This window comes from Ostreococcus lucimarinus, chromosome 12 (genome assembly GCF_000092065.1).
Source record: "Ostreococcus lucimarinus CCE9901 chromosome 12, complete sequence".
In the NCBI taxonomy this organism is placed as follows: domain Eukaryota; kingdom Viridiplantae; phylum Chlorophyta; class Mamiellophyceae; order Mamiellales; family Bathycoccaceae; genus Ostreococcus; species Ostreococcus sp. 'lucimarinus'.
In genome coordinates this window covers 130,001-155,002 of record NC_009366.1, presented here as the reverse complement: position 1 = coordinate 155,002, position 25,002 = coordinate 130,001, and the positions used below count along the sequence as shown (strand labels likewise).

Sequence of the window (25,002 nt, the reverse complement as noted above, 5' to 3'; positions counted from 1 at the left end):
GCGACAATCGCGACGAGGATTGGCGGCGAACGCGCGCGCGATGGGACGACGAACGCGATGACTGACGGTGAAGGACGACGAACAGGAACGCGGAGTATCCCGATGCGTTGATGACGGGATTCGCGGCGCCGCACGGGTCGGTGCGGACGCTGCACGACTGTTGGGAATCGATGGCGAGGCGACACGCGAACGCGCCGTGTCTGGGGACGAGGGACGTGGACGCGAAGACCGGGACGCCGGGGAAGTATACGTTTAGGACGTTCGCGGAGGTTGCGCGCGAACGGGTGGCGCTGGGGAGCGCGATGGCTCGGTTTGGGATCGCGCCGGGGAGCGCGATGGGGTTGTACAGCATCAACACGCCGGAGTGGGTGGCGCTCGAGGCGGCGATGACGCGACAGGGGGTGATTTCTGTGCCGTTGTACGACACCCTCGGACCGGATGCGGTGGTGTACATCGCGAACCATGCGTCTTTGTGTGCGGTGGCGTGCTCGCACGCGGTGTTGGCGACGATGGTGGCGTGTTTGAAGGACACGCCGACGGTGAAGCTCGTGGTGTGCTACGGCGGTCGAGGCGCCGGGAGCTCGGATTTCGCGGCGATTCGCTCGGCTCGCGAGCTCTTGCCGCCGGGGGTGAAACTGGTGAGTTATGAAGATATGTTAGAGATCGGTTCGCGGAATCCATCGCCCGCGACACCGGCGGCGCCGGATGATTTGGCGACGATTTGTTACACTAGCGGCACGACGGGGGCGCCGAAGGGCGTCATGCTGACGCATCGAAACTTGATCAGCAACGCCGCAGGTTATGCGTATGACTTAGAACTCGGTCCGGGCGATAGTCACGTATCGTATCTTCCGCTCGCTCACATCTACGAGCGAGTGACGATGCTGGTAGTGTTGTTCAACGGCGCCAAAGTTGGGTTTTATCGCGGAGACGTCTTGCAACTTTTGGACGACATCAACGCCTTGAAACCGACCGTTTTTTGCTCCGTGCCTCGATTATGGAACCGAATTTACGATAAAGTGAATGCGGGCGTGCGCGAGGGCAGCGTGGTGGCGCAAAAGCTCTTCGCGTGGGCGTTCGAGTCCAAACGACGGGCGCTGTCCAAGGGTCAAACGCCAAACGCCCTGTTCGAGAAAGTCGTCTTCTCCAAGCTTCGCGCCAAGCTCGGCGGCCGCGTCCGCTACATGTCCACAGGTTCCGCTCCGATCAGCGCTGAAGTCATGGAGTTTTTGCGCATCGCTTTCGGATGCGTGCTCGAAGGTTACGGCATGACGGAATCCGCGTGCGTAATCTCAAAGACGGCGCAAGACGACTTCACCACGGGTCACGTCGGCGCCCCGGCGCCGTGCTGCGAGATCAAACTGGTGGACGTTCCCGAGATGCGATACACGAAAAATGATCACCCTCATCCTCGCGGAGAGATTTGCGTGCGCGGTCCGAGCGTGTTCCGTGGGTATTACAAGAACGACGCCGAGACCGCGGACGTCGTCGACCGCGACGGTTGGCTTCACACGGGCGACATCGGCACCTGGCTCCCAGGCGGTCGCTTGAAAATTATCGATAGAAAGAAGAACATCTTCAAGCTGGCTCAAGGCGAGTACGTGGCGCCGGAAAAGATTGAAAACGTCTACGCCCGCAACAAGTTTGTCGCACAATCCTTCGTCTACGGCGACTCCCTTCAGGCGCACCTCGTCGCCGTCGTCGTCCCCGATGAGGAAGTCTTGATGCCTTGGGCGGCCGCGAAGTCGTCCGAATTCAAGGGCATGAGCTTTAAAGATTTGTGCGCCGATGAACGCGTGAAAGCTCACGTGTTGAAGAGCATGATCGCCACGGGGAACGACGCCGGCCTGAAGGGATTCGAGCAAGTCCGAGCGATTCGCCTGTGCGACGAATTGTTCACCGTGGAGAACGGTTTGATCACCCCGACGTTCAAGTTGAAGCGCCCGCAGGCGCGCGAGCGGTTCCAGCGCGACATCGACGAAATGTACGCGCGAGGACGATGAACGCGACCGCACTTTATCTAGTATCGCCGCTAGGCACCGCATTGTTGAATCACACAAATTTAAACGTTTAAACTTCTCAAGTCGAAGCGAGGACGAAGGGGCGCGTGGCAAGAGGACAATTCTTTATCGTAGTGGTGGTGTTAATGAACACCAAAAGTTTATAGTCCATGGAACAAAGATTTCCCTAGACTGTTTTTGGTTTTTTTCTGTTTTTCGTGCTAATAAAGTCGCCCGCCTCCGCGGAGGGGAACGAAGCCGTCGTTCGAAACGCTTACGCGGAGGTGAACTTGGTGACAGCCTTGGTGCCTTCGGAGACGGCGTGCTTGGCGAGTTCACCCGGCAAGATCAATCGGACCGCGGTTTGGATTTCGCGGGACGTGACCGTCGGCTTCTTGTTGTATCGCGCGAGCTTGGCGGCTTCCGTGGCGATCTTCTCGAAGATGTCGTTGATGAACGAGTTCATGATGGACATCGCCTTGGAGGAGATACCGGTGTCCGGGTGCACTTGCTTCAAGACCTTGTAGATGTAGATCTTGTAGGTTTCGGACTTGGACTTGCGTCCAACCTTCTTGGCGCCCGAGGGCTTCTTTTGCGCGGGTTTCTTGGCCATCGTGTTCGTGCGTTCGCGTCGTGGAATGGCGCGCGCCCGGGACGCGCGACGGCAACGGGCGATTTTTCGCGAAATCGACTCATCGTTTCGGGGAGTCGAGTTCACGGGTCAGGACTCGTCGACTGGAGTGACTCGTGCTTTTTCAGCCAATAGAATCACCGCGTTTTGTGTAATTGCACGAAACAGATACATACTGTTTACTACTACGAGCAAAAAGCCAATCATAATTCACAATTTCGTGTCAAACGCGAAAACGCACCCAATCGTATGGAAACTTAGTGCGCCGCGCGGCGCTTCGTTTCCGAAAACTCGTCGAGTGGGCGCGCGATGGCGCGCGAGCGTCATTACTCGACGCGCGTGCACACGCCCGTTCGCTTACTCACACAACACACAACGTACGTGCGCGCGCGTTGATTGTTTTCGCGCTCGTCTCGTCGCCGTCGTCGCCGCCGCGAGAGAACGCGCACTGACCGCTCGTCGTCGTTTCGCGCGCTTCGCAGTCTTTCACGAAAATGTCTGGTCGCGGTAAAGGAAAGTCCGGCAAGAAGGCCACGAGCCGATCCGCCAAGGCGGGCTTGCAATTCCCGGTCGGTCGTGTCGCCCGTTACTTGAAGGCTGGCAAGTACGCCACGCGCGTCGGTGCCGGTGCGCCGGTCTACTTGGCCGCCGTGCTCGAATACTTGTGCGCGGAGGTGCTCGAACTCGCGGGCAACGCGAGCCGAGACAACAAGAAGTCCCGCATCGTGCCGCGCCACATTCAGTTGGCGATCCGCAACGACGAAGAGCTTTCCAAGCTCCTCGGTACGGTGACCATCGCGGCCGGTGGTGTTTTGCCGAACATCCACTCCGTGTTGTTGCCGAAGAAGTCCAAGAAGTAAACGGCGACTCTTCGAGACACGGTCGACCGCGCGCGTTTATCAACGCGATCGGTCTGTATCATACCAACCATTAGCGAACATGACAAACCATAGCGATATAATTTGATATATGACGACGATGTCTGCGCGTGATACGAATGAACTCGCCGCCGTTTCCTTCGTCCTTCGTCTCGTTCGCGCGCCTTTGTCTCGCGAGTCGCGGCGCCCCGGCCCGCACTTCTCGGCGACCGCGGGAGTCAACGCGCCGTCATGGACGACGCGCGCGCGAGTCCGAAGGTTCAGCTCATCATGAACGCGTGCTCGGCGTCCAAAGCCGCGGACGTCGTGCTCGCCGTCGGTGCGAAACCGTGCATGGGATGCACCACCTACGAGGAAGCCGCGCTCACCGCATCGCTCTGCGACGTGACCGTGTTGAATTTCGGCACGCCCACGACGGCGGAGATCGCAAACGCCGTGCTCAGCGCGCAAAACGTCGTGGTCGATCCCGTGGGGTGTGGACTGGAGACGAGAGGGAGAACGGTAAAGGAGTGGTTGGAACGGCGCGGCGCCGTCGCTCGGGACGCGAGCGATGTGCGACCGATGCGCACTGTGGTGAAGGGAAATCGAAGTGAAATCGAAGCGTTGATTGAGTTGTTTGCTGTGAACGGTAGCGTTGGGGCGAATTTGAGCGTTACGCCGGAATCGTCCGACGGCGACTGCGCGGAAAAAGACGTTTTCGACGCGCTGAATCAACTATCGGAAAAGCTTGGCGCGATGATTGTGATGACTGGGAGCGTGGATTATGTTACCACACCGCGATCAACTCGGGTCGATGGTGCGCCCGGAAACGAAGCCGTTCATGAGTTCGATGCGCCGATTCTGCAGAAATTTTCTGGCGCGGGTTGTTGCCTCGGAGCCTTCCTGGCGGCGACGGTTCCTGGATCGGGACTAGCGAATGCGAGAGCGTTGCGAGCCTCGTGCCTAGTGTACAGACGGATTGCGACTGACGTTGTTCGGTTAGGGAACTTTTCCGGACCTGCTTCTTTCCAAGTGGCATTCTTTGACGCGCTGGCGAGTCTAAAAAGCTACGAGTAGTGAGCGCGTCGGAGATGAGGACCGTGTGAAATAGACTAGCTATGGTGTAGAAATTGAAAAAGGTATAGTTTAGCTAGCCGAATCACGCTCAAGGCGCATCACACCTGACCCGCCTTGTCGACGGATTTCTCGTCTTCGCCTTCGGGGACGAAATCTTCCCAGCGATACATGTACATCGCCGATACTTGAAGCGCGAGGATGAAGGAAAAGAACAAGCTCGTAAACCCCCACGCCGCCATGTCGCCGACGTATTTCACTTGACTCCCGGGCTTGTACCAGAACGGACACGCCGCGAGCAAGGTGAAAATCATGAAGAACCACGGGATCGGGTTGGAGAGCATCTTGTCCACTTTTTTACCGATGAACAGCGTGTTCGTTTGCGCGGTCGCCGCGGATTTCGCGGCGGGGACGACAAACTTTTCCAAGAGTGTGACGAGAATGACGACGCCGACGTTTATCAAAAACGCAAAGCATGCGGTGTTCCACCCCGTGGAGTGTTCATCGAGGCCGAGGTTCCGCTTGACGTTGAACTCGGTGTCCAGAACCATGACCAAGCCGGAGATGACACCAGCCACGATACCGGCTAGGACGGCTTCGCCGGAGAGCCAGTGAAGGTGGATCCCACCCCATACTGCTGGAACGGCGTGAATCGGGGTGACGGTTTGAATGGAGAACAACCCAGTGATGTCGGGTTTGCCTTCGCGGAGGTTGACGATGGACAGCCCCAAACCGACACCGAGAGCGGCGAGGGAGGACACCAATCCAACGATTTTCAGCGCGTTTCCATCGACACGCGCTTTTGGGAACACTTTTTGAACGTAGGGCTGGTAAATGTCGCGCACAAACATCGTACTGAAGGCGAGCAAACCAGAGTCGGCGGTGGATATCATCGCCGCGAAGGCGGCGAGAACCAAGAGCGACGCGGAGAAGTCCCCGAACGCCGAAGCGTTCTTCAGCTGGAGTGCGAGTTTTCCAAAGATTGATTGTTGATTTCCGATGTCCGCCACAGTGGCGACATCACGCAGGGCGTACACCGCGGTCCAACCGGCGATCATGGTGGAGAGTTGGACCCAGAAAAAGGTAAAGTTCATCCCCGCCAAACCGCGTTGGAGCATTTTACGATCCTTCGCGACGAACAATCGCATGGCGAGGTGCGGAAACATCGTCGCCGCGACGGACACGCGAAGCGTGAACGAGGTGTACGATATGATGGACCAAGACCCGTCCGTTTTGGGAATGGTTTGAAACTTGGGGGGTGACGCCGCGGCGAAGTAATCCTTCGCTCGCGACAATCCACCGAATTCCACCCCGCTCGCGATGAAGAAGATCAGCGAACCGACGATGAGCATGCATCCTTGAATGATGTCCGTATACGCCACCGCACGAAGACCACCGACGGCCTCGACGGCGATCATGATCAAGGCAAAGATCAACACCCCGCCCGTCTCCGAGATGGCGCCGGCGGTGAACGCCTCGACGATTTTACCCATCGACACAAACTGCGAAATTTGGTAGCAGAAGATTGGAAGCAACAAACACCCCCAGGTGATCACTCGCAGCGCGTGCGCCGTGAGTTGATGCCGAGAATTCGGCGCGCTGAACCTGTCGTAGACGACTTCGCTCAGCGTGAGATACCCTCGCAATTTTCCGAGCGCGTTCAGTCGCGGCGCCATGATCAAAAATCCCATGTACACCCCGACGCCCGCTGGAATCCATCGCGTGGCGAACCATCCCTTAAACCACGCCTCCCACGCGATCCCTTCCACGGAATACGCCGAAAACAGCGACGCCGAGAGCGTAAAAAACAGCGCGACGCCGCCGAGTCCCTTCCCGCCGCCGAAGTGGTTCCGCATCGCGTCCCCAGCGTCGTTCGCCGCCGCCTTATTTCGCCGGTGCGCGAACGTCGCCGCCGCGCCGGACGCGACCCCGTACAGCGATATCAGCGCGTACAACCACCCGTAGTTCGCCATCGTCGTTTCTCCGGGATTTGCCCTAACCCCCGCGTCCTCGTCGTTCGCGCGACCCCTCGCGCGTCGTTCGCCGGCTCAGTCCTTACGCAGGTATTACCCCGATACAAGTTCAAACGATTTACGTGTTCTCAGGCTCGATTCGCGCGCCGTCGGCCGTCGCGCGTCGTCGGAAGCCACTCGCCGAGCGCGGTGTGCGGACGCGTTCGACGCGCCGCGCGCGCATCGATCGTCGATCGATCGATCGCCCGGTTTCGTTTCGCGCGGCCGATCGTCGGCGCCGGTTTCGAGGCGAGGTCGACCACCGACCGCGGAAACCACGGGCGGCCGCCGAAAGCGCAGGCTGGACAAAACGCGATCACGCATTTCAAGCTCATAGGCTTAACGAACGTTGAATACACAGGAAACTCTTGGGGCCGTTTTAGTGGTTTCAACTTTGGATCCGCGTTAAGTGGTATACCTCAAAGAGTTTCCTACGTATTCAGCATTCGTCAAGCCGATGAGCTCGAAATGCGTGATTACGTTTTGTCCAGCCTGCGCGTGCGCGATCGATGGCGCGATCGACGCCCGCCGTCGCCCTCGCGATCGATGCCGATCGATGGCGCGATCGACGCGATCGATCGAGCGCGATCGACGCCTTTCGACGCGTTTCGAGCGACGCGATCGATCGATGCGTCGAGGTTCGCGCGCGATCGATGGCGAACCCGCGCGGCGTCCGTCGCGCACACGACGACGCGACGACGCGCGACGACGCGCGACGCGCGCGCGGCGACGCGCGACGCGCGGCGCGACGGACGACGCGCGCGCGATGGATCCGTCGACGACCGCGAGCGAGGTGCGCGCGCGCGGCGACGACGAGGGCGGGCGACGAAGGGGACGCGCGGGCGGCGCGCGGGACGCTCGGAGGCGGCGCGCGTCGCGCGGGGGCGTTCTCAACGACGCGACGACGCGGCGATGGGTGGCGATCGTGGTTTTTGACGTTCGGGCGTCGCGCGTCGGGCGGACGGAGGACGGCCTCGACGGCGGTGGCGCGACGCGCGCGCGCGCGCGCGGCGGCGCGACGCGGCGACGGCGGCGGCGCGGAGACAGACGCGGCGCGACGGTCGTCGGTCGACGCGCGCGTCGTGGAATGCTCGCGCGAGGCGTTTTTATCGGTTTCGCGCGCGTTTGCGAGACGACTGACGGGTTTCGGTGACGTGGTTGTCGCTCGCAGACGCCCGCTCGGCCCGATTCGGCGCGAGCGCTGTGGAGTCGCCCCGACGTCGCGAAATACGTCGCGGAGATGACCGCCAGCGGGTCGTTCGTGCATCAGATGGCCACCGGGGAGCTCCCTCGCGAGAAGTATCTTCGCTATCTGTCGCAAGACGCGTACTTCTTGTTTCATTTCAATCGAGCGTACGCGCAGGCGCTTCGCCTGGCCGCGGACGTCGACGAGCAGAGAGTCTTTCACGAACTCATCGGCGGCGTGCTCGACGAGCTGAAGTTACACTCCGCGGCGTGTGAAAAGTGGGGCGTGGACGTGGACGCCGTCGAGGTGCACGCCGCGAGCCGGGCGTACGTGGAGTTTCTGGAGTCTTTGCACGGGAAATCTTCGCTCGAGTTGGTCGCCGGGATGATTCCGTGCATGCGACTGTATGCGTACGTCGGTCGGTACTTTCTCACGCGAGCGGATGCGGGTGTAGACGGAATTCCCGACCCGCGGACGTCACCGTACGCCGAATGGTTCGAGGCGTACGGTGGGGATGAGATGGAATCCCTCGCGTGTCGTTTAGAGTCGTTATTACCCGAAGAAATCGAGGATGAGCGCGCCGTCGATAATTACGTCGAGGCGATTCGTCTTGAACGTGACTTCTTCGCCGCGCACGCGTAGTCATCTAGCTAATGATAGTATTAACACGTTAGGATTGAACTAATGCAGCAACTTATGGACCGCCTTTTTCACGTCCGCCGCGTTGGCGACGGCGGAAATGACGGCTATTCCGTCGGCGCCCGTCGCTCGAACAGACGCGGCGTTTTCGAGCGAGACGCCCCCGATGGCGACGACTGGTAAGGAAAGCTCGCGAGCTACCGCGATAACTTTCCCGACACCATCCAAGCCGATGACTTTAGCGTCACCCTTGGAATTAGTGCCGAAACACGCGCCGCACCCTATGTAATCGGCGTCGTCGGCGCTTGCTTGGCGCGCCAAAGACACCTCTCGACAGCTCACTCCGATCCATTTATTCGGACCAAGAATTTGTCGAGCCTCCGCGCAAGTCATGTCTGACTGACCCAAGTGCACACCATCGGCGTCACACGCGATGGCGACGTCGACACGATCGTTGACGATGAACGGGACGCCGTATTCATCGCACGCCGCCTTCATCGCCTTGGCGCGTTCGATCAAGGCCCTCGTCGAGGGATCCTTATCGCGCATCTGCACAATCGTCACTCCCGCCTCGAGCGCCTGTCGAAGCTTATCCATGGTCAACGCCTCACTGCTGACGAGATAAAGTTTCAAACATCGCGGATCGAACCGCTTTCCACGCGCCGCCGCGCCGGCGTGAAACGGCAAATGATTCAACGGCCCGTGTCCCGCGCCGTACCCCGGACTCGTTCGAATCGCCTCCGAGATGTACCTCTTCGCTCGATGCACCGCCGTAGGAACGTCATACCTTTGCGCCAACGACGCCGCGATCGAGCTCGCGAGCGTGCACCCGGTCCCGTGAGTGTGCCTCGTATCTATTCTCGCGCTCGAGAACGTCGTCGTCCTCCCCGTGTTCGCCTCGTACAAATAATCCACCGACATCTCCGCGTCATCCTTGACGTGCCCACCCTTAAGTAACACCCACTGACACCCTAACTTCCCTAACTCCTTCGCCCGCGTCGCCATCGTCTCCATCACGAACTCTTCCTCGCTCAAGTTTAGCAGCGCCGCCGCCTCCGGGACGTTTGGCGTGATCACCGTCGCGAGCGGCGCCAATCGATCCCGCATCACCTCCAGCGCCTCCGCTTCGAGCAGGCTCGCGCCGCCTTTCGCCAGCATCACCGTGTCCACGACGACGTTGGTCAATCGATGTCGTTCGATCGCGTCGGCGACGGCGCGCGTCGTCGCCGCGTTGGCCAGCATCCCCGTCTTGCACGCGTCTGGCGGTAGATCCGTCACCACGGCCTCGATCTGCGCCTCGATGAACTCCAACGGTGCGGCGTGGACGCCGTGCACGCCCGTGGTGTTTTGAGCGGTGAGCGCGGTGATGGCGGTCGTGGCGAAGGCGCCGTGGGCGAGGATCGCCTTGACGTCGGCTTGGACGCCGGCGCCGCCGCCCGAGTCGGAGCCGGCGACGACGAGGACTTTACCGCGAACCATTCGAGGAGGCGCGGAGGGGTTGGCGCGAGACGTGTACGAGGTGAATGGTGAATTACGCGCCGATGGGCGATGGGCTAGTGTCGGGACCGCGCCGTCGCGCGAGGCGCGGCGTGCGGACGACCGGGACGAAAAGTCACTTGATCCGGTAGCCCTCCTCGGCGTACGATTTGCCGCGCTCGAAAACCTCCCAACGGTTCGCTGGAAACATGGACTTGTTCTTGTCGTACCAAGAGCGGAGGATGACCTTGCCGGGATGGGAATTTTCAACCTCGACGTTGGCGCCGCCGCGGAGGCGAACGTCGTCCTTGACGTCGAAGCGAAACAGCGGTCCGGATTTCCCGCGCGCCTTGGTCGTGATGAGCTCGTGGAAAGTTAAATCTGGGAGCATGATCAAATCTTCTTTGACGTACATCATCCCGGAGACGTCGCAGTGACGCATGTCTCGCTGCACGGTGCGCTCGCCGTCGGCCAAGAGCTCGGCGCGCACCTTGCCGAGAAACGCCTCCACGGTATCGCCTTTGACGCATTTGATCTTCCCGCCGGCTCTGCGCGAGCCGTCGTAATAACTATACGTGATGATCACGGGTTCGTTCCTCTCCAAGCGCGACTTGGTGAGAAATTCCTCCTCTATCGCTCGTCGCTCTCGAAGCTCCTCCTCCTCTCTCGCGCGGTCGGGGAGAAATTCTGTGTTCACGTTCGGGTTCTTCCCGAGCCCGAAGCCCTTATTTACGACTAGTTCTTCACCCTCCGCGACTTCGTCTGATTCCTCGTCGCCGAACGATAATTTATGCGACGTCTTCGTCGCCCGTTTTCGCTTCCGCTTCGCCTTGACCTCCTCGGCCCGCGTTCGCGCCTCCTCCTCCTTCTCAGCCTTTTCCCTCGCCATCGCGCCCTCGATCTCGTCCTGACGCTTGACGAAATCTTCTCGAGTCATCAGTCCGACCGTGGACGCCTTGAACGCGGCGTCGACGCGCTCGACGGTGCTCGAGGCGAAACCGACGAGGCGGCTGGTGGACGCTGGGACATCGCTCGCGGGAGTCGCGCGGGCGGTTTCAGCGCGCTCGCTCGCGACGGCGCGGTCGGCGTTGAACGCGTGACGCGCCGGGGCGTCGTCGGGAGGCGAGGGGGGTGGGTCGGGCATGGCGCGGGCGCGCCTCGGCGTGTGCCGCTCGACCGAGCGGGACGCGCGGGGAGTTTCGTCGTCGTCTACCGTCTAGTTGTGTATTACACGTCGTCGATGTCGCCTGAACGCGCCGTCGTCGTCGCGCGTTCGTCTATTCCTGTCTCGCTCGTTTGATTGGCGGCGGCGGGGGCGGCGGGCCGACGCCCGCGCCCGTCTGCGCTCGCGCTCCCGGGGGCGCGCCGCGCATCTGTTGCTGCATCATCATCATCTGTTGCGGGTGCATCGGCGGCGGCGGACGCACCGGCGCTGGATACGGAACGCCGCCGTATCCGGGCTTATCCGGCGGAATCGGCCCCTTCCACGCCGTGTCCGGCGGCGGCGGCAAAGGATCGTTCCGCCCGAGCGACGCCGCCGCCGGTTGCACTTTTGGAATTTCCGCGAACGTCACCACGCACGACTTTCCATTTATCTCCTTTCCGTGCAGATTCTCCTTGCACTGCGCCGCCGCATCCGCCGTCGCGAACTCCACCGCGCAGCACCCTTTGCTCTTCCCGGTTGCCTTGTCCGCGAAAAACGTCAGCGACTTCACTCGGCCAAACTCGCCGAGAATCGCCTCCAGCTCCGCGTCCGTGGTCCACCACGTGAGAGAGGCGACGTAGACCGCGGTCGGGCGGCCGTCGTCCGGGACGTTCGGAGAAGACGTGCGCGGCGGCGCCGCGGCCGCCTTGACCGGCGCCGCCGCCGCGCGCGCCGTCGTCGCCGTCGTCGTCGATCGAACCGGCGCGTCGTCGTCTGGGTCGTGCGAAATGCGTACGTCGTCGTCAGTCGCCCCGCGTCGGGTCTTTCGCGCGGTGCGCGCGTCGAGCGCGCGGGAAAGTTTAAGCGGGAGAATTGTGTGTCGGCGCGCGCGCCGCGTGGGCGTCGTCGCTCGCGTCGCGCACGCACCGACATCGCCGTAGAGCAACGCGTCCTCGTCTATGTCATCATCTGCGGCCGTCATCGAGGTCGAGGGGCGCGCGCGGACGTGTGGCGGCGAGACGATCTGCAGGGCGCGTCGAGGCGGGCCGGCGAGAGGGAACGCCGACGAGTCGATTTCGAAAGAAAGTGCGCTAATTTGTCATTCAAACGGTCATAACTCTATGGAAACGTGGATCGAAATTTCGTGAGACGCTTTAACGCGGTGAGCCAGGCGCTGCACTCGTCCCAATCGCCGGTGGTGAGGGCCATTTGGACGCCGTGCGCGGCGGTGAAATTCGCCGTGTCGAGCGCCTCGGCGAGAGATTTGAGCTTGGCGACGACGGATGGGGACACCTCGGCGGCGTTGAGCTTCCAGAGGAGAACACCGAGTCGTCTGGAGCTGTCGTCCATCTCTTTACGCTTCGCTGGATGGGCGGCGGCGGCGGCGGCGCACGCGTCGTAGAGCGAGCGAAGCGACTGCGCGACGGGCGCGAGGTCGGGTGAAATCTTGCTCGTGTCGACGGTTTCCACGGAGCAGTTCGCCGGTGGTTGCGGCTTTGCCGGCGCCGCAGGTGGCGGTGGTGGTGCTGCGGCCGGCTGCTGCTGCATCGGCGGCGGAGCCGGCGCAAAGGTTGACGGTTGCGGCGGGCCGGGCTGGAAGCTCTGCTGCTGGTGCTGCGGCGCGCCGTACGCCTGCGCCGAAGGTGGCGGTGTAGGCGCATTCGCACCGTACGCCGGTTGCTCGACGCGTTGCGGAATGATCGGCGGCGGCGTTGCGGGCGCAGGGTTGAACGAGGCAGCGGGGGCGACGGACGAAGGCGGCGGCGGCGGTGCGCGCGAGGGCTGTTGTTGCGGCGGCCCGCCCATTTGCTGCTGTTGTTGCGGCATCATGGGAGTCGGAACCATCATTCCGGGCATTGGTGGTGGCGCTTGGTGATGCTGCGGAGCCATCGGCGCCGGAGGCGCACCGTAACCACCGCCGATCGGGGGTGCTGCGGGGGCGCCCATGTTGCCCGCGGCGACTTGAGCGGCGACGTTGTACGCCGCGGTCATCGACGGAGGCACAGACGGTTGCGCTGGCTGACTCATACCTCCCCCGTATCCACTAGGGGTGGCGTACGCGCTCTCAACAGGCGCACTGTCGTACGCGGTCTGTCTCGGCGGCGGTCCCGTGGGAGCTGCCTGTTGTGGCGGCGGCCGGGGCGCTGCGGTCCCGGGGGGCATCGCAGGGGTCGGCGATGATCCCGAAAAGTACCCACCCTGCATATCGATCGGAGGCATCGTCGGTATCATCGGCGCCGGTTGCTGCGGCGCTCGTTGAGGAACTTGCGAAACTGGCGGTGGCGCCATAGCCGCAGGCGTGAAAGTCGTCGGCGGAGGCGGAGGCGCCGGGGTGCTGTACGCCGAAGTCATCGACGGCGGGACGCCGTACGCGGCTTGGGATCCATAAGACGATGGCTGTGCCGGAGGTGGCGAGGCCTGGTACGCAGACATCGTGGATGGAGCGCCATACGACGGCTGTACCACCGACGCAGAGACCGGAGACGCGACGACTGGCGCACTCGTGGTCGCCTTGTTGGAAATACTGCTGCGAATAATTCTGTTGCGCAAGACGTTTACTTCTTCACCCGGGGTCCCGGGAACCATGCCCAAGTAATCTAACGCGCTGTCCAGATCACCTTGGGAAGACAACATTTCCGCGTAATTCGTAATCAAACTCGTGAAACCTTGCGTAGCTTCCGATTGTCCCGCCGCGCGAGTCATCATCACAGCCTTCTCGACTACACTGTACAAATCCTTTGGACTAAAGTTTCTCGACGGCAGTGAAGACAGCCAGTACTTGATAGCCGCATCCACATTACCCGCACAAACGTAGCACAGCATCGCAGACTTATGATCTCCGCTCTTTGCCAATCCCTCGGCGAGAACTTCCGCTAATGGACCCCATTCATCACCAGGGGCGTACGTGCACAACAACGCCAGCGTCTCACGCCAAGCCGACACCGGCCGCGCCTTGACGAGATTCGACAAGTTCTTTCCGACCACCGCCGCGGCCACTTGCATGTACGGGCGCGGAACTCGCGCAATGTGCGCAGCTTGGGTTTCAGCCCATAGTTCCGGACCACCAGCCGCGGCGAGGATGAGGGCGTCGGCGTAGCGCTCGGCGCGCTTGCACGCGTCCACGGCGGCTTTGTAATCGCCTACAATCAAAGCGCGTTGAATCTCAAAATCAGCAGCCGTCGGCGGTGGAGCCTTTGAAACCACCGGCGCCGGTTTTTTCGGCGCCGGTTTTTTCGGCGACGGAATGTGCTTCGGCGACGTAGGTTGCGCCGCGTCTCCAAGGTTGTCGAAGAATGCGTCAGAGTCCTCGACCGGAGGCAGCGCTGGCGACGTCGGTGTACTCACCGGCGTCGACGCATCGGCTTGCGAATCATCAGTATCCTTAATCGACAAGGCCGCGAGGGACTTCTCGCGCGCCTCCAAGGCGTCACCAAACTCGAGGTGGCGTAACATTTCTCGCCTGGCGTCCTCGGTGAATAAGATACTCATAAACGTCCAAGCTTCGTGCTCTTCACCCTTGGCCATGCGTTTCTTCGCCTCGCAAAATTTAATCAGCGCCTCCGTGTCTCCTCCCTTCACGGCGTCTTCAAACTCGGAGCTGTTTTCTTTCACCACCAAACCATCCGTCGTCTCGCTCTTGACGGAAATCACGGTCACGGCGCCCGGCGTCGCCGGGGCACCCTGGAGCGTGGCTCCGTGCGCCACGAGCTTACCACCGAATCCGAAAGTGGCCCCGCAAGGACGTTTCAACCAGTTCGGTGCGCGTTTCATCGGCATCGTTGGACCGGCGCTTTGCTGGTGGGCGAGTTCGGAAAAGTCCGAGCTCACGCCGTGAGCGTCCGCTGAACCTTGCGCCGTCGCCCCCGCCTTTTGCAAGTTGTGCAAGGTGATCTTGCCGTCGAACGAAGATGTGGACAAGATGCCGGGCGTCGTCTTGCTCCATTGAACGTCGAAATTCCAGTTCGCGCTCGCGGGAAGCTCGGAAATGACCTCACCGGCCTCGGTGTCCCAGCAAAGCGTCCTGTTGTCCTTGCCGCACGTGAGCAGCAGGGACGGATCTTGCAAGTTCCAGGCCATGGCGAGCACGCCTTTGGAATGGGCGACGAATTCGCGCGCAGGAGAGATAGAGTTCCGCAAATCCCACACCTGAAGCGAGCACGAGCGATCGTCGTCGCTCGCGACGATAAGCTGGGTCGCCACCTCTGGGTTCCACTGCAACGCCGAGCACCGCCGGCGGGAATTCGGATCGGTGAACGAAATCACCGGACGCTGACGCTTCAAATCCCAAACCACCGTGGTACCGTTGAGCGAAGAAGACGCCAAAATGTGCTGCACTTTATGATTCCACGCCAAATACGAAACCTCCCCGGCGCTCGGGCCGCCCGAGGTAGACTTGAGCGCGGGATACAACGACGGCTTGTTCGGATTTGCCAAATCCCAAATACAAAGCTCCCCATCCTCCGCCCCGCTCGCGAGCAGGTTGGGTGAGAACGTGTTAAAGTCCAAGCCCCTCACCGCACCCTGATGCTTGGCCAACTTTGTGATTATCGCCCCGCTCTGGGCGCCGTCCACGATCTTCGCCGGATTGTACACGTTCACCGTGCCGTCCACCAACCCCCCGGCAATCAACCCCAGCCGCGTCTCCTCCGACGCCGCGCCCCTCCCCCACACCAACCTATGAAACCTCTCCGTCGACGGCACCGCCTTCCCGCGCGTCGGCATCTCAAACTCCCCATCCGCGTAGTCCGTCGAGAAGATTTCCAAACACGCCGTCGTGCTAAACGACAAATCGATCGCCCCCGCCATCGTCCCCGTCGCCAGAAACGGCGCATCCGGGCTGTGAAGCGCGCGCACGCGCGCGTTCGTCAGTCTCGACCGCGATTTTCGCGCGCTCGCGCGCGCCTCGCGCGCGCCTCGTCACTTTTCGCGTCGTCCCGCGGGACAATCGCATTCAAGATTCGCGCGCGCGTGTACGCGTCGCGCGTCGCGCGCGCGCCGCGGTCGCCGCATCGGTGATCGCGCGCACCTGAACGCGACGGTCGCGCATCTGTTCGCGCGCTTCACCGCCGTCATGTCGATCGCGCGCGTGTGCGGACGCGCGCGGTCGCGGTCGATCGCGCGCGCGGTCGCGCGGCGCAGGCTAGACAAAACGGTCGCGCCTTTCGGGCTCTCATGAGGTTCAATCGGGATAAATATTGGGTAAATTCGCAGAGTTCGTGCGCGCGGTCGACCATGGTGCAGTGCAATTCGCGCCCGCGCGCGTCGGTGGTTTTCTTTCCATGGGCACATCATCGTTTTATCATTCATTCGCGCATCGTTCTCGATGCATTCGATTCATTCGACGGTCATCGGTCGTTCTCGATGCATTCGATGCATTCGACGGTCATCGGTCGTTCTCGATGCATTCGATTCATTCGACGGTCATCGGTCGTTCTCGATGCATTCGATGCATTCGACGGTCATCGGTCGTTCTCGATGCATTCGATTCGATCGATGGTCATCGGTCGTTCTCGATGCATTCGATGCATTCGACGGTCATCGGTCGTTCTCGATGCATTCGATTCGATCGATGGTCATCGGTCGTTCTCGATGCATTCGATGCATTCGACGGTCATCGGTCGTTCTCGATGCATTCGATTCGATCGATGGTCATCGGTCGTTCTCGATGCGTTCGATGCATTCGACGGCGACGGTCATCGGTCGTTCTCGATGCATTCGATTCGATCGATGGTCATCGGTCGTTCTCGATGCATTCGATTCGTTCGTTACGTCGAAGCTAATTTTCCGGGCGCGCGCCCGTGCGATCGTCGTTCGACGTTCGACGCGCTCGACGCGTTCGACGCACTCGCGCGCGCGTCCGCGCGTCGATGAATTTCATCAAGAAAGTGTCCCGCTCGTTCAAGCGCGTCGTGCTCGGGAGCGACAGCGACAGCGACGCGCGCGACGACGACGGGCGCGGCGCGCGCGCGGGACGGCGTCGAGGGCGGTCGCGGGCGACGCCCGTCGTGGAGAGCGCGGTGAGCGAGCTGAGCGGTCTCGCGCACGGTGGGGTGCAGGGACTGAACTGGGTCGTCGCACATCAGCGCGTGGACGAGGACGGGGACGTCGCGGATGGGTTTTTGATGTGTGAGGAGGCGCCGGCGCGAGGCGCCGAGGCGAGCGCGACGCCGTCGAGGAAAAAGAAACGAGGCGAACGGCGGTGACGAGACGATTGTTTGATGATGTACAACGCAAAAAAGAAAACGATTACTGCGTCTTGACCTTGAGCTTGCGACCGCCGAGGCGAACGCCGCTGTCGAGTTGCTTTTGCACGGGGAGGGACTGAAGGTAAAACGTCCCGGGACCGTGCAGACGAACGAAGAACAGACCCGCGCCGCCGAAAACCGCGGCCAGGGGAGAGCTTTGAATCTCGAGATCGTAGCCGACAGAACGCTCGAGAGCCATGACGGCGCGCGCGTCGACGACCATCTCCTCGTCTTTTTTCAGCGTTCGTCGGACGACGGTGCCCTTGCCGTTGATGCACACCGTGCCGTTGCCGATGAGCCATTCGCCGTTGAAGATGCTGTTGCCCTTGGAGAGCACCAAACGCGCGGCGAAACCGATGCGATACTTGAGCATGTCGGCGAAGGATGCGAAGTCGTTCTCCGTCGTGCGCAGCGCGGCGGCGGCGGTGATTCGTATGTTTCCCTTGGAGCACATGAAAGAATCGCGCGCGCACAAAATGTCGTGCTTCGTGTCATCTTTGAGTTCGATCACCGCGATTTTATCGCTCGGTTCCAGGCCACCGACGGCGATGTATCCCTCCACGCTGCCTAAGTTCCTAAACGTGTTGATGAAGAACGGCTCGCCCGCCAGGGCGCGCATGATGGCGCGCGGCAACCCGCCCGGACCGAGCGACGTCAGCGACATGACGTTTGAGCTCATGTAGCACATCGCCCCCGGACTCGCCGCCACCTCTTCCCCGGGTTTCAACTTGATTTGCGCGATTTGCGTATCCGTGCCGACCACGGTGACGTCGTGCGGCATTCTCGGATTCAAGTGGGAGTTTTTACTCTCCCTCTCCTCGATGAACTCTGGAATCGTCTTCGCGTACCGTCCGCTCTTGATCATCTGCGCCTCGCGCTGATTATTCAACAGCCTCTCCAACACCCCAGCGTCGTTCCCGCCCTCCAAGTCCGTCTCCATCGTGTTCGCCAAGTACTGCTGCAAGAAGAAGTTGAACACGAACCCGGCGACGAAGACGCCGCCGGCGATGATGAACACCCCCCACCCGCACGCGATCGCGCACGCCAACCACAGCGTCCCCATGTACGGATCGTTCGTGATGAAATAGCACCACCACGCGCAGACCAGAAACAGCGCCAGCCACTTGAACCCGTTCCGCCCTCCCCTGACCAGCGTGAACCCGCGCGACCACCCGCCGTCGCTCGCGCCGTCGCCGTCGTTCGCGCCCCAGCCCCCGTCGCCGCCCTCGCGCCCGCCGCCGCCGCGTCCATCGCCGCCTCCATCGCCCGTGACGACGTCCACGAATCCAAACTCCCGTCGCGTGCGCTCCTCGGCCTCGAGCTTCCGGTCCCGCTGCGCGCGCGTCGCCGCGCCCACCCCCAGCGCGCTCGCCGCGAACGCCGCCGCGTCGCGCACCGCGCTCGCCGCGCTCGCCGCGAGCAGCGTCCACTCCGACGGGTCCCCTCCCGGCGGTCCGCTCGGGAACACCTCGAACAGCGCGCGCGTCGTCCCGCGTCGACGCGCGTCCCGCCGCAAACCTATCGCGACGCGTCGTCGTCGCGCCGTCGCGTCGCGCGCGCGCGCGCCGCGCGACGCCGCGACCGCGCGCGACGTCCGTCGCGACGCCGCGCGCGTCTCGCCGCGCGAAAACGCGCCGTCGGGCGCGCGCAGCGCGCGCATTCGGACGCGAACCGCGCGCGGCGATGTCCCGCTCGAACGGTCGCGCGCGCACATCGCGACGATGCTCGTCGATCTCACGTCGCCCGCGCCCGCGCGCGCGTCGGAAGGCGCGGACGACGACGCTCGAAGCGCGCGACGCGCGTCGGCGGCGACGCGGCGCGCGCGCGCGACGCGCGAGGGCGAGGAGGAGGACGACGACGTGGTGCTCGTCGAGGCGTCGAAGACGAAGCGGCGACGCGCGTCGCTGGACGTCGTCGTCACGGGAGAGGCGACGCGGACGCGAGCGACGAACGCGCGCGAGGTGGGGGGGGCGCGCGCGCGCGCGCGGGCGGCGGCGCGGGCGGCGGCGGTGCGAGGGACGACGACGACGACGAAGGCGGCGACGACGGCGAACGCGAACGGGAACGCGAACGCGCGAGGACGGTGCGCGGTGTGCCTGGACGATTACGTGAACGCGACGACGACGAGGTGTGGACACGTGTTCTGCGCGCGGTGCGTGCGAGCGGCGATCGAGCACAGCGGGACGTGCCCGACGTGTCGGAAAAAGGTGACGAGGGCGCAGTGTCATCGCGTGTTTCTGTGAGTCCGGGGCGTCGCGAGGGATCTAGCGTAGCGTTGTAACAATGACGGTAGCGGTGTAGCGGTGCGGCGGTGCGGCGGTGGTTGATGAGATGGTCGATCGATTCGACGCGCGGGACCGCGAGGGCTAGGGTTGGACGCCGCGCTCGAGGCGCGTCGCGCGCTCGACGCACGTCTCGTTTTCGAGAATCGACGTCATGTAGTCGTCGTATTGTTTCTGCTTGCGGTTTTCGTAAACCTCGTAGGATTGGCGCATCTTTTCCGCGTCTTCCGGGGAAAGCGGGTTCTTGTTCGCGTCCGTCGGCGGTACGGCGGTGTAGATGCGATTGAGATCGATCAGGGCGGCGACTTGGGTGGGCAAATCCTCCTGCACCTTGGAGAGCCCGAAAGCGGACTCCGCCATACCTTTTGTCTCGTCACTCGCGGTGTCGATGCCGCAGATCAATCGCAAGCAAGACGCCATGAGCTGGTGGTTCCCGACTTGATCGTACGTCTTCTTCAACGCGCGCCCTAGATGATTCCTGGCGTCGTCGAAGCGACCCTGCTCGCGCAGGGCGCATCCGCTCGTGAACAAGGCGAGGACTTGATTCAGGACGCTCGCGCTCTTTTGTTCCTTGTGCGATCTCACCACGGGTTTGACTAATTCTAAAGCGCGACTGGCGCTGTCCTCTTCTTCGCAGCACAAAAGCGCGAGCGCCGAGCACAGAGTACCGATATCGCGCCAGCTAGGCGTGCTCGCCAACGACGCCGAACGCGCGAATCGAGCGCTCGCCTCGTTGTACTTTCCAAGCGCGTACATCGCGTGACCGGCGACCATTTCGACGTGAGACGCGAGTAAACTCAACGTCTGAGGATACGTTTCGATCATGTCCGTCATCTGGCACGCCACGTCTAAGGCCACGTCGTACTTGAACGACGTGAGCGCCACGGAGACGATGGATTCGAGAATGAGGACTCGCAAGTACAAGTATGGTCTCGCGTCTTGAGCGACGCGAAACTGCATCTCTTCCTCGCACGTCACCCACAGACGTTCGACATCATCGTCTTCATCCGCATCACTCTCGCCTTCTTCCGTCTTCACCACGGGCGCGTCGCCGCCTTGCGGCAAAACGCCGAGCGCGCGGAGCTCCTCGTCCACAAACTCCTTTGCGTCGGTGAGATACATCATCGCTTTCTTCAATTCACCGCCCGGTCGAACGACTTCGGCGGACAAGTAGTTGGCCAAAGCAAACGCAGCGGGATCGGGGAGCCATTTATACGCTTCCTTGTTCGCGTGTCTCACCTCATCCATGAGCGACTTGAACTTGCTCGGATCATTTTTCGCCGCAATCGGATCCCCTTCCATGAGCTTACCGAGAGTACGGGTGACGTAATAGTGAAACCGCAACCTCGCCGTGTCTTCCGGGGTTTTGATTTCGCTAAGCATCCTCGTCATCGCCTCATCAGCACTCTTCGCCGCTGCGTACACGTGATGCTCTTCGCTCCCGCTCGCCCGCTGCGCCAACGCGCGCTGCAGTTGCGCGACGGCAAACAACACCTCCATCTTCGACCCGGTGTCTTTATGAATAGATCGCACCACCTTCAATCCCGCATCTAAGTAAGTCTCGCATCCCGTCCAATCTTCTTCCACCATGCAGGCGTCCGCGTGTTCGAGATAGTAATGAAACGTCCACATCGTCCACCTCGCGTCCTCCGGCGCCCGCTCGCGCATCCCGATCGCCATCTGCAACCCGCGCTGCGTCGCGCCGAACCGCTGTCTTCGATATTCGTTCCCCATCATTTTATACGTCCGCCCCAGCAGACTCAGCCCGTGCACCCGCAGTTCCTCGCATCGCTTCAGCGGTTTCAACAGCACCTGCGCCGCCTCCAGATGCGTCTTCGCTCGATGCGCGTTGTCCGTGTGCTTCAACAGCAGCGACGCGCACTTCACCCGACACCGCGCCTCGATCTGCGGTAAACACTTCGCCTTCGTCTTCGCGTTCGCGATGAGCGTCTCGAGCGCCTTGATCGCGCCCAGCGCGTCGTTCGCGTCTTCGCACTCCTCGGCGAGGCGAATCAATCCGCGCGCGATGCTTCGCGCCGCGATCTCGGGCGCCTCGCTCGCCGCGCGCGTCGTCTTGTCCGACGCGCGCGCGCCGCGCCGCGCGCCGGTCGACGCGCGCGCGCGCTTCGCGCCGCGCGCCATCGCGTCGATCTGCGGCGTCGCCCGGGACGCCGCGCGATGGCGTTTGCGCGGGAACGCGCACATCGCGTTCGCGCGGCTCGTATACGAGACGAAGACTCGTATTCTGTGTGGTTTACATGGCGATGGCGGACGGCGCCGACGGCGGACGGCGGCGACTGAAAATACAACGACTAATCGATCAAGGCGCCGGGGCCGAAGTAAAGCCACAGCACGAATCGCGTGGGATTGAACGCGACGAGCGCGGCGAACGGCGCGAGGACGAGGACGAGCGCGGCGGGGTAGAGGAAGAATTCGGTGCGCTCGAGAAACGGCAACGCGTTGTAGCCGACGAAGACGCAATAGTTGTGATACGCCAACGCGATGGCGTACATCACGCAACTGCACGCGCTCGCCAAGTATCCACTGCGTCTCAACAGGGGACTGAGGAGGAGCTGGAGGACGTACAGGACGACGTACGTCGGCGCGAAGGCGTTGCAGTGCACGTCGAACGCATACATCCACTCCACTCTTTGTTCCACCGCGTGCGAATGGCCGCCCATGTGCTTCGTTCGCAAATATGTGTTCGCTAAGTACCACGACACCGTCGCCAAGACGCACCCGAGGCCGAGATAATCGCCCACCGCGCACCGCGCCGCGATTCGCGCCGTCGCGCTCGCCCCGCCTCCTCCGTACATCGCGCAGTATCCAATCGCCGCCACCGTCACGAACACGCACGACATCACCACGAACGTCGGATCGTCTCTCGCCCACTGATTTTTCGTCTGTTTCCTGTACGTCGTGTGTCGATACACCGCCTTTGGGTTGACGCACATCGACGCCGCCTGCCAGAGCGAGTACTCCACATCCATCTGTCGCCAACGAAACGCTCGCCTGAAGTAATGCCCCGCCGAGGCGTTACGTCGCGCGGCGTCGACGTACATGCGATATCGTTCGGCATAGTCACGGCTTCGCGGCTCCGCCGCGTTCGTCGTGGACGTCGTCTGCGTCGTCGGCAACATGACGCTGGCGTCGAGCAACGACTTCTTGGTTCACGAAACGCGTCGATCTCGCGCGTCTCGCGTCGCTCCGAGCGTCCGGTGCGCGTTCGATCGCCTATGACGGATACTGCGCGGCGCGCGCGAGCTCGACACGTCGAGCTCCGTCCGTCGCGGAGGCGTCGGGCGAGGGTGGATCTGCGGAGCGGGACGCGCAAAGCCTCGCGCGTCATCGACGGAACGCATAGTATCGATGAGCGATTTACACGAGCGAATGCGCCATCCTAAGTGATGTGCGCTCGCATGACTAGAATCCTCGCGCTTCGTCTTCGGGATCGAGTTCGAAATCTTCCGGCGGCGGTGGTTCGTCGTCGTCGGCGGCGTCCGCCGGGACGGGCGGCGCCACGGGCTTGAATTGAGCGTCCAGGTAAGCGATCTCTTCGTCCGGATCGGTGTCGCGAAGGACGACAAAACCTCTAGTGGGATACTTGAACGTGCCCGCGGGCGCGGCGATCGGGACGAAACGGCTGCTTTGATCAAAGCGAACCGCCTTTTCTTGCGCCGGCGTGACGCGGCTCGGATTGGTCAACTCTTCCGACGTCGGTTCGGGTTTGTCATCCTTCTTCTCGCCTTCTTCATCCTCTTTCTTCGCTTCACCGGCATCATCCTTGGTCATCTCCACGTCCATCGCGTCTTCAGTGGTGGTCTTTGAGGTCTTTTCGTCCGTTTTGACAGCAGCGGCGCCGTCGACGTCCATGCCCTCGGCGCCCTCGGCTTCAGCCTTCTTCTTATCCGCCTTCGCCTTTGCCTTCGCCGTCGTGCTGAGAACCGCCTTGACGATTTCACCACTATTCTTCTTGTCATCCTCCGTCACCGGTGCCGCGTAGGCAAACGTCGAAGGCTTGCAGTGCGACGTCACAGAGCAGTGCGGCATCGCGAGCGTGCGATCGACGGCGATGAAAGCGGTGGGAACAAACACGAGCGACAGGAAGTAAGAAAGTGGGTACCAGTACCAATACTGCGTGAACACGAGCATACCCAAGACAGAAGTCATTCGTGGACGACCAGAACGCGAGCGTAAGCCGATGGTGACGTTTCTGCCGCCGGCGTCTAAAATGCCCAGCGCCATGATGGCGCCCATCTTGCACATCGTCGTCTCGTGCGTCTCTTGAATGTGACCCATTACCTTCTTTCGAAACGGAGCCAGCTGCTTTTCAGTCTGCTGAATGCGCACCATCGCCATCGCGATCAAAGCACCTTGCTGAACGAAATCAACTTGATCGTTCATCATCGGATCGAGAAGTGCAATTGCGTCGGCGAGCCCAGTGCCCGCGCACGCGATGCCGACCGCCATAGCCGCGCCATATCGCACGTGCGGGTTGTAAGATTCTGCTAACAGAGCCACGACTCGAGGGCACTGCTCGGGAGTGGAGCACAGGACAAAACCCAACGACATTACGGCGGATCGCCGAACGTCGTCCGACACGTCTGACACGGCGGTGTGCAACAGCTTACGAAGGGCGTTGTTGTTTCCTGTGCCAGCATACGCCGACGCGAGGGCAAGACAGCCACCATAACGCATGATTTTATCCCCATCGTGGATCATCGACTCGATCAAATCATCACCACCTTCTTCTCGACCGTACACGGTGAGCGCCATGCCAAGCGAACAACCTCTAACGATTTTCCCGTGGCTCGTCTTGCCGCAGTACTGATGAATCTCCTTCGCTCGAGGCGTGCACGAACCCGCGTACAACAAGCCTAAACCTATACCCGCAGCCTCACCCGCAACTGCACTATCAGTTCGCAAAATTCTGAACAACTCCCCGTCCACCTGAGCGTTGCCAGTGCCCACCGCGGCGAGACCCAAGCCGAGGCACGCGCCGTGCTGGATGACCTCGTTGTTATTTCCACGAGCGCGCTCGAGAAGAAAAGGCAAAGCGTCTCCGGGTTGACCAGTATGAATCAACCCCATGGCATATAGCGCACCACCAAGCGTGTACGGACTCGGCGCAGGGAGAAGCTGCGAAAGCAACTGTCGCGAATCCTTTGTGCGCCCGCGATGAATGACGCCGACGCCCGCCGTGGCGCTGAATCGAGCCCAGTTCGTCGCTCTGCTCAACCAATCCAAGTTCTCGCGCAAAAATTTGTCACACGTCGTTCCGGCGTGCGTCAAAGCGTTCGCAAGCACCGTGGCAGAATGGCACACCGAGTTTCGCGACTCCACAGCGGTTTTCACTTGCTTCAACAAGAGCAAGTCGGCGTGATTGTGCGAGTACAAAAATTCCAAGTAGAGCGCGAACGGTCGTTCACCACTCAAAATGCTCCGCAACTTCTCTA

At 61.8% G+C, this 25,002-nt stretch overlaps 15 protein-coding genes across 15 annotated transcripts in view; 5 read left to right on the top strand and 10 right to left on the bottom strand.

The window, feature by feature from the left end:
• Positions 1 to 110: 110 nt before the first annotated feature.
• OSTLU_26758 (predicted protein) lies at positions 111 to 2,003 on the top strand (the record flags this gene model as incomplete). Its single annotated transcript, XM_001420733.1, has 1 exon — positions 111 to 2,003. One exon carries the CDS (start codon positions 111 to 113, stop codon positions 2,001 to 2,003), a length of 1,893 nt encoding a protein of 630 aa, XP_001420770.1.
• Positions 2,004 to 2,274: 271 nt separating this feature from the next.
• On the bottom strand, positions 2,275 to 2,613 carry OSTLU_13105 (predicted protein; the record flags this gene model as incomplete). The annotated part of the gene is made up of 1 exon (XM_001420565.1): positions 2,275 to 2,613. The coding sequence occupies one exon, from the start codon at positions 2,611 to 2,613 to the stop codon at positions 2,275 to 2,277; it is 339 nt and encodes a 112-aa protein (XP_001420602.1).
• A 512-nt stretch (positions 2,614 to 3,125) lies between these two features.
• Positions 3,126 to 3,491, top strand: HTA3503 (predicted protein; the record flags this gene model as incomplete). The annotated part of the gene is made up of 1 exon (XM_001420732.1): positions 3,126 to 3,491. One exon carries the CDS (start codon positions 3,126 to 3,128, stop codon positions 3,489 to 3,491), a length of 366 nt encoding a protein of 121 aa, XP_001420769.1.
• A 249-nt stretch (positions 3,492 to 3,740) lies between these two features.
• Positions 3,741 to 4,565, top strand: OSTLU_26755 (predicted protein; the record flags this gene model as incomplete). The annotated part of the gene is made up of 1 exon (XM_001420731.1): positions 3,741 to 4,565. One exon carries the CDS (start codon positions 3,741 to 3,743, stop codon positions 4,563 to 4,565), a length of 825 nt encoding a protein of 274 aa, XP_001420768.1.
• Positions 4,566 to 4,638: 73 nt separating this feature from the next.
• On the bottom strand, positions 4,639 to 6,710 carry OSTLU_26754 (SSS family transporter: sodium ion/pantothenate). Its single transcript, XM_001420564.1, has one exon. It carries the CDS (start codon positions 6,533 to 6,535, stop codon positions 4,664 to 4,666), a length of 1,872 nt encoding a protein of 623 aa, XP_001420601.1. The 5' UTR covers positions 6,536 to 6,710; the 3' UTR covers positions 4,639 to 4,663.
• Positions 6,711 to 7,814: 1,104 nt separating this feature from the next.
• Positions 7,815 to 8,402, top strand: OSTLU_88734 (predicted protein; the record flags this gene model as incomplete). The annotated part of the gene is made up of 1 exon (XM_001420730.1): positions 7,815 to 8,402. One exon carries the CDS (start codon positions 7,815 to 7,817, stop codon positions 8,400 to 8,402), a length of 588 nt encoding a protein of 195 aa, XP_001420767.1.
• A 39-nt stretch (positions 8,403 to 8,441) lies between these two features.
• Positions 8,442 to 9,878, bottom strand: OSTLU_17535 (predicted protein; the record flags this gene model as incomplete). The annotated part of the gene is made up of 1 exon (XM_001420563.1): positions 8,442 to 9,878. The coding sequence occupies one exon, from the start codon at positions 9,876 to 9,878 to the stop codon at positions 8,442 to 8,444; it is 1,437 nt and encodes a 478-aa protein (XP_001420600.1).
• A 133-nt stretch (positions 9,879 to 10,011) lies between these two features.
• Positions 10,012 to 11,019, bottom strand: OSTLU_39211 (predicted protein; the record flags this gene model as incomplete). Its single annotated transcript, XM_001420562.1, has 1 exon — positions 10,012 to 11,019. The coding sequence occupies one exon, from the start codon at positions 11,017 to 11,019 to the stop codon at positions 10,012 to 10,014; it is 1,008 nt and encodes a 335-aa protein (XP_001420599.1).
• A 133-nt stretch (positions 11,020 to 11,152) lies between these two features.
• OSTLU_26750 (predicted protein) lies at positions 11,153 to 12,001 on the bottom strand (the record flags this gene model as incomplete). The annotated part of the gene is made up of 2 exons (XM_001420561.1): positions 11,153 to 11,793; positions 11,947 to 12,001. The coding sequence occupies 2 exons, from the start codon at positions 11,999 to 12,001 to the stop codon at positions 11,153 to 11,155; spliced, it is 696 nt and encodes a 231-aa protein (XP_001420598.1).
• A 137-nt stretch (positions 12,002 to 12,138) lies between these two features.
• OSTLU_39452 (predicted protein) lies at positions 12,139 to 15,858 on the bottom strand (the record flags this gene model as incomplete). The annotated part of the gene is made up of 2 exons (XM_001420560.1): positions 12,139 to 13,034; positions 13,521 to 15,858. Coding segments are annotated over 2 exons (3,234 nt in total), but the record flags the coding sequence as incomplete, so codon positions are not given.
• Positions 15,859 to 17,265: 1,407 nt separating this feature from the next.
• On the bottom strand, positions 17,266 to 18,045 carry OSTLU_39292 (predicted protein; the record flags this gene model as incomplete). Its single annotated transcript, XM_001420559.1, has 2 exons — positions 17,266 to 17,581; positions 17,630 to 18,045. 2 exons carry the CDS (start codon positions 18,043 to 18,045, stop codon positions 17,266 to 17,268), a joined length of 732 nt encoding a protein of 243 aa, XP_001420596.1.
• A 940-nt stretch (positions 18,046 to 18,985) lies between these two features.
• Positions 18,986 to 19,507, top strand: OSTLU_26746 (predicted protein; the record flags this gene model as incomplete). Its single annotated transcript, XM_001420729.1, has 1 exon — positions 18,986 to 19,507. One exon carries the CDS (start codon positions 18,986 to 18,988, stop codon positions 19,505 to 19,507), a length of 522 nt encoding a protein of 173 aa, XP_001420766.1.
• A 45-nt stretch (positions 19,508 to 19,552) lies between these two features.
• Positions 19,553 to 21,690, bottom strand: OSTLU_26745 (predicted protein). The gene has a single exon (XM_001420558.1). The coding sequence runs from the start codon at positions 21,686 to 21,688 to the stop codon at positions 19,631 to 19,633; it is 2,058 nt and encodes a 685-aa protein (XP_001420595.1). The 5' UTR covers positions 21,689 to 21,690; the 3' UTR covers positions 19,553 to 19,630.
• Positions 21,691 to 21,858: 168 nt separating this feature from the next.
• On the bottom strand, positions 21,859 to 22,608 carry OSTLU_39115 (predicted protein; the record flags this gene model as incomplete). Its single annotated transcript, XM_001420557.1, has 1 exon — positions 21,859 to 22,608. One exon carries the CDS (start codon positions 22,606 to 22,608, stop codon positions 21,859 to 21,861), a length of 750 nt encoding a protein of 249 aa, XP_001420594.1.
• Positions 22,609 to 22,969: 361 nt separating this feature from the next.
• The window catches only part of OSTLU_39213 (predicted protein), a gene marked incomplete at both ends in the record, with an annotated part of 3,131 nt that continues 1,098 nt past the window's right edge, over positions 22,970 to 25,002 (bottom strand). Inside the window, 2 exons of the mRNA XM_001420556.1 lie at positions 22,970 to 23,284; positions 23,345 to 25,002. The exon at positions 23,345 to 25,002 is cut by the window's right edge and continues 700 nt beyond it. Of these exons, the coding sequence (XP_001420593.1) occupies positions 22,970 to 23,284; positions 23,345 to 25,002 (1,973 nt within the window). The remainder of the gene's footprint in view (positions 23,285 to 23,344) is intronic.